This window comes from Gorilla gorilla, chromosome 4 (genome assembly GCF_029281585.2).
Source record: "Gorilla gorilla gorilla isolate KB3781 chromosome 4, NHGRI_mGorGor1-v2.1_pri, whole genome shotgun sequence".
NCBI classification, from domain to species: domain Eukaryota; kingdom Metazoa; phylum Chordata; class Mammalia; order Primates; family Hominidae; genus Gorilla; species Gorilla gorilla.
In genome coordinates this window covers 100,828,273-100,840,940 of record NC_073228.2, presented here as the reverse complement: position 1 = coordinate 100,840,940, position 12,668 = coordinate 100,828,273, and the positions used below count along the sequence as shown (strand labels likewise).

The window sequence follows — 12,668 nt, the reverse complement described above, 5'->3', positions numbered from 1 at the left end:
TTTTTTTTTTTTTTTTTGAGACAGAGTCTCGTTCTGTTGCCCAGGCTGGAGTGCAGTGGTGTGATCTCGGCTCCCTGCAACCTCCGCCTCCCAGGTTCAAGCAATTCTCCTGCCTCAGCCTCCTGAATAGCTGGGACTATAGGCGCCCGCAACGATGACCACGCCTGGCCAATTTTTGTATTTTTAGTAGAGATGGGGTTTCACCATATCGGCCAGGCTGGTCTTGAACTCCTGACCTTGTGATCCGCCCACCTCAGCCTCCCAAAGTGCTGGAATTACAGGCATGAGCCACCACGCCTGGCCAAGGGTGTTTATTTTCATTAAATTCTCTGGTACTTTCTAATTTTTTTCCAATAATTATATTTTAGCTACACAATCATTAAAAAGTACTAAAATTGGCATATATAATAATTATAAATACATGACATTATCGCGTTAATTTAAGAATATACACACAAGTTTAGAGCAGTAGTTTAAGCGGTAAGACTCAGGGTAATATTGTTTTTCACAAGTATGTATTACTTTTGTGATTAAAAAAGTCTAACTTTATTAAAAGTAAAAAAAAAATGTTTGAGTCATTCAACATTGAATTCATGCATTTTAAAAGGAGGAGAGGTAAACACTGAGGAAAAGCATGCCACCAATGCCATTAGAGTAAGGAAAACGTAAAAAAACATCTTTTCCTTTAAGGCAGAATTTCCATTCGCTTTTATTTGTGTTTTCTTTTCTTTACTCATAAAAATAAATCCATTGTTAAATTTGAAGCTTTTAAAATTGGCTCTCTGAGATCATGCCCATTTTATACTTTAAATTCCATTCCCCAGGACTTTACTGAAATACATTGCTAAAAGATTCACACTCTCTCAGTGTGGCCGGATGTGTCAGTTTCATCCTTTAAATAGATTTGATTGCAGGTTTGGAAAGACTTATTTGTTCTACTGTATTTAAAGTTGCTGATGTTAAGTGTTTTCATTTTTCTTTTTCCTCCTCTCTAGTTATTTTAACTTTGGCTTGTTAGTCCATGCAACTTTTGGTCCTGTAATTCCTCTACATCTGAGAAAGAATTGAAAAATTCATAACAATTGGTATAAACAAGCAAACATAAATAAATTCTCACAGACACTTACCTTACCCTATCCTCAAGTATTTGTATTTCAAACGCAGCATGACAAATGTATTAGCTTCAACATTCTATTACAATTGCTATAGGTAGCTGGGCGTGGTGGCTCACACCTGTAATCCTGGCACTTTGGGAGGTGGGAAGATTACTTGAGCCTGGGGAGGTCAAAGCTGCGGTGAGCCATGATCACACTACTGCACTCCAGCCTGGGCGACAGAGTAAGACCTCATCTCAAAAAATAAAAATAAAAATGAAAATAAAATTGCTGCAGGTATCTTAGGATCACTTAATGGTTGTGTGTTGGTGGTAATATTCCAAAAAAGTAAAACCTATTGACAAATAGCAAGGGAGAAAGAACTCTGAAATTCACATGGCTACATTCATCTCCATGTGTGTTTTTGTTTGTTTGTTTGTTTGTTTGTTTTGAGACAGAATCTTGCTCTGTCACCCAGGCTGGAGTGCAGTGGCGTGATCTCGGCTCACTGCAACCTCTGCCTCCCAGGTTCAAGTGATTCTCCTGCCTCAGACGCCTGAGTAGCTGGGACCACAGGTGCACGCCACCTTGCCTGACTAATTTTTTCTGGTATTTTTAGTAGAGATGGAGGTTCACCATTTTAGCCAGGATGGTCTCGATCTCCTGACCTTGTGATCTGCCCGCCTCAGCATCCCAAAGTGCTGAGATTACAGGCGTGAGCCACCGCACCCGGCCCTCCATGTATTTTTATATATGGCAATATAATGGTGGTTCTCACCTAACCCTCATCAATTTTTTCTTCTGGTTATACCCTCCCAAAGTCCTCCTCTGTGCCCTTTTCTGGCATCTCTAATAGAAATGTAGCAGAATAATAAAAAGAGAAGAAAAACTGTGAAGAAGTACCCCTAAGATAGAAAGCAAATTTTCAAACTGATTTTGTTTCAAAGGCCCTGGTTTGTCCTCAGAGGGCTAACCAGTATATTTGCATATGCTTGGGGACAGTAAGTTATTTAACATTTGACGGTACATGCCAGTTTGAAAATGGATTACTAAAAACCAAACTAAGCTTCTTAGTCTCACGTTTTGTTCAACAGAGCAGTAGGTAAGAAAATATTTGGGAGAAATAATCAGTTTCAGGAAGTCTTTCTCTGGTAATTTTGAGAAGAAAAGGAGATGGCAACAAACTATGGATGGTAGGCAGGGCAGATAACAAATTCAGATTGCTCATAGTTTTATAATCATGAACATCAAGGCTAACATAATGCCTAAAGTGGGACAGTTTCCTTGAACTGTCTCCAGGACACAATATCTCATTAATGACTTATTTGCACATAACATAAAGAATGAGGCCCTTTGAGACAGACCATTTTGGAAATATACCCTGACTACCAAGTCACCCACCCTCATGCTTGGCCACCTTAACAAATACATACAGGCAGAATTTAAGGAGAGAGAAGAGCTCTAGGAACCTCTTCCAGTTTTGAATGCTGCCCAATTCACAAATCATTCTTTGCTCAAACAAATTCTGTTACGTTTATTTTGTCTAAAGCCATGATTTAAGCCATGGGGACAGAGCAAAGTCTCTATCCCCTCTTTACTTCTGCTGGTTGGGACAGAGCTGAAAGACTGGTATGTCCAGGCTCTGGCACAAGGGCAGGAGTCATGAATGTGAATTTACCAGAAATGCAATAAAACAATGTCAGAATTGCTATGCCAATAAAGAAAAGAAAAATTCGCTGTTCCTTCTTTAAACCAGAAGTTCAGCCTTTCAATTTTTAAAATCAAAGTCGGCCTCTTATAACATGGCTTCTTAACAGTGTTTTCCTTTCTAAACCTTTTATAAATATGGAGATGAGAGACATTATAATCCAGACATTATATACTTAACTATCTACCATCAGTTGTTACATACCAATAATGCCTGTACATCCTGTACATCCAAGGTGTAATATTTAAGTTTCCCAGTTATAATTGGCCAGAATGACCATATTAGTATTGGCTTTGTATCCAGTTGACCATACTGGAAAAGAAAACTTCCTTTTTAGGCAAATAACCTTAATTAACATTAATAGAGAATAACAACCAAAAACATTATTTACTGGTCTGGAGAATAAAAGAACACAATGGTTTTCAATCAGGAAGTGTTCAATATTTGCTCAATATTAATTTGATAAATAGCCTATCTGGAAATATATTTAAAGGGTAGGGTTGATAAATGAGTTAAATGACACTAGGTAGATTTTCTTTTCTTTTCTTTTCTTTTTTTTTTTTTTTTGTCACCCAGCTGGAGTGCAGTGGCGTGATCTCGGCTCACTGCAACCTCTGCCTCCCAGGTTCACGCAATTCTCCTGCCTCAGCTTCCAGAGTAGCTGGGATTACAGGTGCACACCACCATGCCCGGATAATTTTTCATATTTTTAGTAGAGATGGGGTTTCACTATGTTGGCCAGACTGGTCTTGAACTCCTGACCTCGTGATCCACCCACCTCGGCCTCCCAAAGTGCTGGGATTACAGGCATGAGCCACCATGCCCAGCTGACACTAGGTAGACTTTCATGTTGGGAAAAAGAAAAATTTGTGTTTTTTTTTAAAATGGAAGTTTATCTTTTATTAATTTAATCAGGAAACAGGATGAAATCTTAATATGTTTACTTCTACTTTGTATTTTTAAAGAAACATTTGCCTTTCATGGCTATAAAAAATTCACTAAAAACTTGCTTGGTAAGAAACAATCTAAATTACATTTTCATGGGTACTGGTGATGAAAACAATGGTAGAAAATGGAGGCATAAACTTTAGTACAGAATGCATAGCAGGTTCTAGCCATAACAGCCTCCTTACATATTGACTATTTTGAAACTGCAGAAAATAAGCAGAAAGAAGAACTAAATTTCAGAAAAACACCTGATTAATGTTGATAATATAGAGAAAAATAAAATGATCACTTGATGCTTTCCAAATTTCCATGTACCTTTTAAAATCTGGCTATACGACGTTTACAAGTTAGAAACGACTCAATTTCTACCGGATGAAGATGGATGTATCATCCAGTTATATTGAGATTTAACACACAAAAAGCAGGTAAAGGAAGGCAAATCCTGTATCCTTTGGAAGGGCAGAACTTTCACATGACCCTTCCATAGAGAAGTAGGTCATTCTAAACAGTGCAAAGAATGGTATGTCATTCAGCAAAAGAAGAAACAGCCTCAAAGAAAACCCATCTCAAAGTGGGGAGATTTGGTTTTACTAGTTTTCCACAGAATCTGTGCCAATAAAAATAGTTATCTCTTCCTTTTGTTTATGAATCTGAAGGACTGGTTAATCTGGCTGTCCCTGTCCTCCTTTCGTGGTTTATTGTCATAAAAACAGATTTTCCTTTCTACTACAGCAACTGTTTTCCCTTCTACACTCGACATATTTGCCAACAAAACAATTTGGATTCACCAATTCCTATAGGGAAAACACCCTAAGCAACAAAGTTCTATTACTAAAGGGAAAGTATTCATACAGGCTCTATTCCCAGGAACAATTTTTTTATTTATTTTTAGTGATTTCCTTTTATATTCTTGAATCAAATCTTGGTTAAATCAAAATTTCCCAATATTAAGCAAAGTAGAAGCTCTTTGCTACATCGTTATTTAATATTTCAAGGCAGACTTCACAGTTTAAAAGCAAGAGAAAATGAAAGCCCAGTATTGTGGAAATTACCTCATCTGATCCTTTCTTTTCTCCTGGTTTGGAAGGCGATTCACTGGTTTTTTCACTGACATGCTATAAAAAAGTAAAAAATAATGCTTAATAAAGGAAGATGACACAGATGACAGTAACTTTAATCCCCAAAGGCTAAATGCATACCCTTTTTTTTAAAAAAAGGACCACTTTAATCTTCCTCCTGAGAATGCTGGTAATTCACACCAACGTAGGTGGCTCTCAAAAATCAAGGGATGCTACACACATTCATTTGGAATCTAGAAGGTCAGTCTGTAATTAACTAGATGCAGAGCTGATGGTGATGCCAAGGCGGCATCTTGTCTCCTACAAAATGCTTCATGAATTTTAAGCTCAAGTTTTCAGCACGGTAGACATCTCATTCATCAAGGAGATGAGATAAGAACCATCTTTCATCTGAAGCCATACTTAAGGCTCAGTTCAGCATAGACTCAATTGTCCTCCAAGGGAATTCCCTAGAGTTCTTCCGCATATCCACCAATGCAGAAAGATAAAACCTGAAGGACAAAGACCATACCTGCAACTTCTTCTATGTGTTATGGCTTTAAGATTTCATTATGTCTATAAAGAGAATTATTTTTCTTACTAGGACACCGAGGATAAATACAATTTTTAAAAGTGTTATTTTATTTTTAATTAACACATAACAATCATACATATTTATGGGGTACAAGGTGATGTTTTGAATATACATTGGGTAATGATCAAATCAGGTTAATTACTAAATCTATCGCCTCAAACATTCATCATTTCTTGTGGTGAGGACATTCAAAATCCTGTTTTCTAGTTATTTTGAAGTATATAATACATTACTGTTAACTGTAGTCACCCTACTGTGCAATAGAACAACAGATCTTATTCCTCATAACTGTCTTTATACCCATTGATCAAACTCTCCCTAATGCAAATATTTTTACGTGGGGTATAAAAGCTTCAAGTAGTTTACATATTCATTTGTTTTGGCAATAAGATAAAATAAGCCATAACTTTACTGAAATGTTTTGAGAAATGAAAAAATAGTTGTATGTTCCTGAATAGGGGGCACAAAGAATTATTCCATTTCTGTCACACTGTGGGATGTTCAAAAAAGTGGGAAAAGGGAGCCAAATATGAAAAAATAAAAGCTCATCATTGGATTCGGTCCTAATCATCCTCAATTGAATCAAAATATAAAATGCTATTATGTTCCCTAAAGCAGAATCATAACCTAGATATATAGGTCAGTGAAATTATTTGAATTAAGAAGAATGATAATAATAGTAATAATAATTTATGTTATTATTATATACAAGGCACTTCCGTACAGTCTTGATACAAAAAAGAAGCTCATGTTGTTTTATAAATGAGAAAACTAAGAATAATAGTGATTTGATGGTGTTTACAAGGAAACATAACTAGTAAATGGGAAAAGGTCACAAAGCAGGCTTTCTGACTAAAATCTGTTGTTTGCCACTAGAACACACTAAATGGAATTAGATAATATTTTCTTTAATCATATCAACAGATATGCTATTAAAAATGGCCAAGGAATACCAAACCTGTGGCTGAAATCCTTTCTCGATAGTGTTTTGTATGAACAACTAGCCAAAAGTCATGTTCGTGACTCTACAATTCTTACCCAGAAGAAACACTCTCATGGATTAGTGATTGGCATCCACTGAAAAGCAGCCAGGGTGCAATAGCTTGGTGAAACCCTCTACAGGTCTTCTTTTACCTATACATCCTAGTCAAGAGTTTGTTTGTACATAGTTGAGGGCAATCTATTGAATAATTGAATGAATCTTTTAAAAATGAACCATTTTAAAGTCCACTTCTATATCAAGGCTATATGGCAATTGATAAATATTAGAATAATTGATGAGCAAAAGATTTCTAAAAGCCAGACTTGAGGGGAAAATATTACTTATCTCTGTTAAAGTAAATAAGGGGGCCATTAGCATGAGGTGGTCTCTGTCCTCGGATACCTTACTAAGCACACTGAAATTTAACTTGAAGGCATTTCTTGTAAATGACTTAAAACAAAACAAAAATTGCCTCAGCCAATCATAACCAGCCAACCAGCTTATTGGTTATATAACTACAAACCTCTCATCAGACCATACCTAAATAAGGCAAATGCCTAGTTGTAGCCAATCAAGTAATTTCTTCACTTTGCTTCCACATTCAGCTATAAAAGCTTGCTGCTCATGCTGCTGGAGTGTACTGAGCTCTCTGAACCACTTTTGATTTTCAGTACTGCCCAATTCATAAATCATCCTTTGCTCAAATAAACTCTGTTAAATTTGTCTAAAATTTTTCTTTAAACATCTCTAAAAAAATCATTCTAGAAAGACAGAGATGACCAAATCTGTCTCCTTCCAGAACTGGTAATTTTAGAACCATGATATCACATCCATAATCTGTAATTCATATTTTTTCAGATTATATAAGTAATAATAATAGCCACTGTTTTATTGGGTGTTTACTATTTTGAGTGCCTCATTTACTTGTCAGGAGGTGTAATTATTCCATTTCACAAATGAGAAACTTTAAAAGGTGACTTGTTCTTGTCTGGTACAAGGTTCCATGCTCTCCACAGAGTCTCACTCTGCTTTCTGCTCATGTGGCAAATACATATCATAATTTATTACCCCACAGTAAATGCATGTACAGCCTTTTCTCCCTTAAAATAACAACTTAAAATAACAACTTTAAAATTATGTACTATAAGCATTGTTATTTTCTGACTTCAAAAGAAAAAGTTGCTCACAATAGAAAGCCATTTTAAAATACACAAAAGTATAATGACATAAATAAAAATCACTTATAATAAAAGGCCAACTTTTTTAGAACTTCATGAATTATATTTTTCCAGTTCTTTTTTTTTTTTTTTTTTTTTTTTGAGACTGAGTCTCACTCTGTCACCCAGGCTGGAGAGCAGTGGTGCGATCTTGGCCCACTGCAACCTCCACCTCCTGAGCTCAAGCTATTCTCGTGCCTCAGCCTCCCAAGTAGCTGGGATTACAGGCATGCACCACCACATCTGATTAATTTTTGTACTTTTAGTAGAGATGGGGTTTTGACATGTTGATCAGGCTGGTCTTGAACTCCTGACATCAGTTGATCCACCCTCAGCCTCCCAAAGCGTTGGGATTACAGGCATGAGCCACCGCTCCCGGCCCAGTTCCTGTTTTAAGCCCAGCTTTTTATTATGAAAAATTTCCAACGGACAGAAAAGTTGAAAGAATAATACAATGAATGCCCATATTCCGCCCCCCCCCCCCCCCCCCGCTCAGATTTCAACAACTATTAACATTGTTGCCATATTTTGCCCTATTTGCATACACACACAGGCATACATACAGACACAGAAAGAGAGAGAGAGAGAGAGACAGAGAGAGAGAACAAGAGGGCACTACACGTCATTATATACTTGTATTGGAAACTAAATCACAGACATCCTGAAATTTTAACCCTAAACTTTTCACCATGCATCTCCTTAAATTTGAGAACATTTTCCCAAATGGTATTGGTATATACCCAATACTATTATCACCCTAAGACAATTAACAGGTATTTCCAGTAAATAACAACTTTATCAATTAACCATTGCCCTGATCATTTATTGAATATTATTCAATATTCAGCAGTCTGTTAATGATGTAAAGTCAATTGTATCTTTTCACTGAGAGAGATTCATGAAATAATTGAGTACTTTTCACATAACTGAGAGGATGGAATGAAATACTTGGGAATGACATATGTCAAATTCGATCCAGCTCAGGAATCTGCAGGCATCTTTCTAAAGAGCGAAGAGAGAAAACTCTGCTGACCACTACTACGTGTAACTGCTGGGTTGAGGAGAGTGAGATGAGCAGGGAACAGGTAAGGAGTGACAGCTGGGGAAAGAGAACTGAACCACAAAACTAATTAGAGAAAAGAAATTAACACCTCCTAAGCATCTGCTCTGTGCTAGGCCCAGTGCCAGGCATCTCCTATGTGGTCTTCTTTGCTCCCCACAGCAGCTCTAGGGAGTACCCACTGTCGCCTTGGTTCATGAATAAAGCAACTGAAGATCTGAACAGCGATGTTCTCCATGGTGATACCACTCAGGATTACGTGGGCCAAAGTCTAGGCTACTTTGGATCTAGTTAAAAGCTAACTAGGATCTTAGGATTTTCATCAAGAAAGTCTTTAGAGCATGTGGGTGATCTGAAATGAGAACAAAAGGCACGAAAAATAACAAAACATGAAAACTTCCTATTCTAAAACTTGTTTTATAAATGAACTGAACACACAATACTTATGAATTCTGTCCTGTATTGGCAGCTAGAGAGGAGGCCAAAGACAGGAAGAGCAGGACAGGATGCCATAGTAAAGAATTTCACTGGAAGGACAAGGCCATAGAAGACAGGAGACTAGATGGGGGCTAAGATGAAGGTGGTACGTGCTCCAGAAGCTCAGAGCCAGAGAAAAAAATCAGATCAAGGGCTTTGCTATCTTAACTCAAGAAGGAATAATTTTCCAAAACTGTTTTCACCCCCTTTATCACATAGTTGGCAAGTACAACTGTCGTTTGTCCTCATTCTAGGTGACAGCCTCTATACGTTTAAAATCTGCCATAGCAAACCCATAAATCTGAAAAAAATCAATAAGAGCTAAGTGCAATAAGGCTCAGAGCCTGAGCTCTCACCCAGCTAAGGGCTTCTGCCAGGGCAAGGTTCAACTCTGCCACATTTGGGCACCTGCCCTGTTGTTACCCAGATACACACAGATACATAGACAGCCAAGGGAACATGTCACACAAAACAAGATAAAAATCAAAGAAACTAGGCTGGGCACAGTGGCTCACGCCTGTAATCCCAACACTTTGGGAGGCCGAGGTGGGCAGATCAGGAGATCAGGAGTTCGAGACCAGCCTGGCCAATATGGTAAAACCCTGTCTCTACTAAAAATACAAAAATTAGCTGGGCATGGTGGTGCACACCTGTAGTCCCAGCTACTCCGGAGGCTGAGGCAGGAGAATTACTTGAACCCAGGATGTGGAGGTTGCAGCGAGCTGAGATCGTGCCATTGCACTCCAGCCTGAGTAACGAGCAAAACTCCATCAGAAAAAAAGAAAAAAAAATCAAAGAAACTTCTTCACATATAAAAGAAGCAAGAAGACAGAAAAGCAGCCCTTGCCAGCATTAAGTCCAGCTGTGAAAAGAGTATGAAATGCTAGTGTGCTTCTGAAATGCCTTTGCTTTATTATTATTATTTTTTTAAGTATGAGGCTTCTTTTAGGAGGAAAGGAAAACATTCTAAAGTAAAATTGTGCTGATGGTTGTGACCACCCTGTGACTATACTAAAACATATTGTATCATATGTCTTGGTGGGTGATTTATTTGAAAACTTAAACATTTTCCTTCTTCAATGTGGCGACAATTTCATCGAGATAGTATTTGCATGTCCAGGGACAGCTGTGGAAAAATCATGGAGCAATAAAAGGTTATCTTGATACCCTCTGGACTCTCCGAGCTCATGGAACTCAGCTCTCTACCATCACACACACTGAGAAAGGCTTCTACCAGGGGCTCCTGAGGATCACAAAGACTTCAGGTTAGCAGTGGGTCCCATCCTTCAGTGCCTGTCATAAGCACCTGGGAAGCTTTTAGAAACATTTGTGTCAGGGCACAGGGATTTAGATTTAGTTTGAATAGAATGGGGCCTGGCCATGGATAAATTTTTCTAAAGTTCCCCAGATGATTCCAATATACAGCCAGGATTGAGAACCACTGGTTTTGGGGGAAGATTTATGGGCACCATCATAGGAAGCGGAAGTTTCCGCTCCTCAAACCATCCCACTGAGTCGGCACCCATGGGGAGGTTCCCAGGGTCAGGCAGACTGGGGTGGCTCTGGGCTCCTCCTGGGTAAACTCTGATTGGTCAGTGAAGCAGCACAGTGCCCTATGTCCACACCAGTGTTTCCTGTCAAATTCTGAGCTTTGCCCTATTAATGGAGTATCATATTTTCATATTTGCACATTAATTTCTATTTTCTCAGTAAATCAAACAAATTAGCACTTTATTGTACACTCTCTTGCTTACTGATTACTTTATAAACTTACATCTTGCCTTCCTAATCACAGGGTAAATTATATCCTTTTTTTCCTAGATGTGTGGTAGGACCATAACAAAGAATTCTTGATTGAATGACCATGTTCCCACAAACCTATAAACATTCCCTGAGAAGTACTTTTGCTCTTTTCAGACCAGTAAACTAGACAAAAGAGAAAGAGGCCAAGAAGGTAGCTTGAAAAATTGAGAGACAATGTGCAAATTGCTATTTCCCACAAAAATGCCTTAAAATATATTTGTATATGTATTCTACTTGCTAAAGCAAAATTATTCAGCAAACAAGCAGATGGACCAAAGCTTCTGTAAAGTTGGTTTTGCTTCAGAACAGTCTCCCTGGGTGCAGATCCTAGGAGTGTCTGCCTTCAGGTGGATTCCTTGTTCCACTTCTGCTGTGTTCAAATTGTAGTGGAACTTTGCTGGCTGCAATTCTCTTGATGGATGGCCTCAAGCTGGGTTTAGCCAACAGCAGGCACTGCCAGGAGACTAGAGGTGGTGGGTGGGTGGTATTCCCTTTGCCCCACCCCCTCCTCCAGTAGCACCTCCTGCAGGATGGGTTGGCTGTGGTTCCAGCTTCTGCAAGGTGACCCTTGTCCTCCCTGTGTCCCTCTAGACTAGGGATGGTAGCAGCTTCCTGCAATTTCTAATCTCTGGGTTGCCTCACCCTCCCCTGACGACTTCCCAGCCTTTTTTTTACCTGGGTAACCAATTCCCTATGTTACACTCCCTTTGTTTTAAATACTCAGAGTCATTTCTGTCTGTTACTTGACTGCAATAAACTCTGATAGGGCAGAAACAGCGTAGATTTGTAAGGCTATGTGACCGTGACCTTGGGCAGATAATTTAATTTTTCAGTTTCTTTTTGTAAAATAGGGCTAATGATGTCTATCCCAGGGCCTGGCAAATTTATGAAAAGAGTTGACATTAGTGAAGCGCCTGGTTCATTGCCTTGTTCATTTTAAGAACACAATTAAAATTATTTCACTCCCTTCTTTTTCCCTGGCAATCTGACTGTGGTGAATTAGAAGCCAGTGAGTTAAGGTTTGAGGGTTTCATTTTCTAAGGCTGTAAACATTAGAACAGAAGAATTTAGTATTTTACTTTCCCTAAAGTGCAAAGGAACCTTATCAGGTTCATCTGATAAAGTTTTTGTTTAGTACTTTGTCTATCTCATGACTGTGTATTATATATTATTCTCACATCTTCGTATAACACTCAAGGAGATAAACTACATGGGGGTTAAAGAATTCATTTTCCCAACAAACTACAGCAATTTGGTTACAAGGATGAAACTTATATTTGCAATTCCCATGCTTTAAAACATGTTGAAAGGGTGTGTGTGTGTGTGTGTGTGTGCACGCGTGTCCGTGCTGGTAGCTGTGACGGTTAACAGATAAAACAAGATTGGCACAATGTTGACAATTATTGACACCAATGATTGGTATATGAAGAGGTCATTATACTTATTTATTTATTTATTCATTTATTTATGGAGACGGAGTCTTGCTCTGTCGCCCGGGCTGGAGTGCAGTGGTGCAATCTCGGCTTACTGCAAGCTCCGCCTCCCGGGTTCATGCCATTCTCCTGCCTCAGCCTCCTGAGTAGCTGGAATTACAGGCGCCTGCCACCACACCCAGCTAATTTTTTGTATTTTTAGTAGAGATGGGGTTTCACCATCTTGGCCAGGCTGGTCTTGAACTCCTGACCTTGTGATCCATCCGCCTCAGCCTCCCAAAGTGCTGGGATTA

At 38.6% G+C, this 12,668-nt stretch overlaps 1 protein-coding gene across 26 annotated transcripts in view; it reads right to left on the bottom strand.

The window, feature by feature from the left end:
* Positions 1–12,668, bottom strand: part of CAST (calpastatin) — a 112,763-nt gene that overhangs the window by 94,295 nt on the left and 5,800 nt on the right. For all 26 annotated transcript variants that reach the window (XM_055387188.2, XM_019027442.4, XM_019027439.4 and 23 more), the window contains one exon: positions 4,803–4,865. In XM_055387188.2, the coding sequence (XP_055243163.1) occupies positions 4,803–4,865 (63 nt within the window). The remainder of the gene's footprint in view (positions 1–4,802; positions 4,866–12,668) is intronic.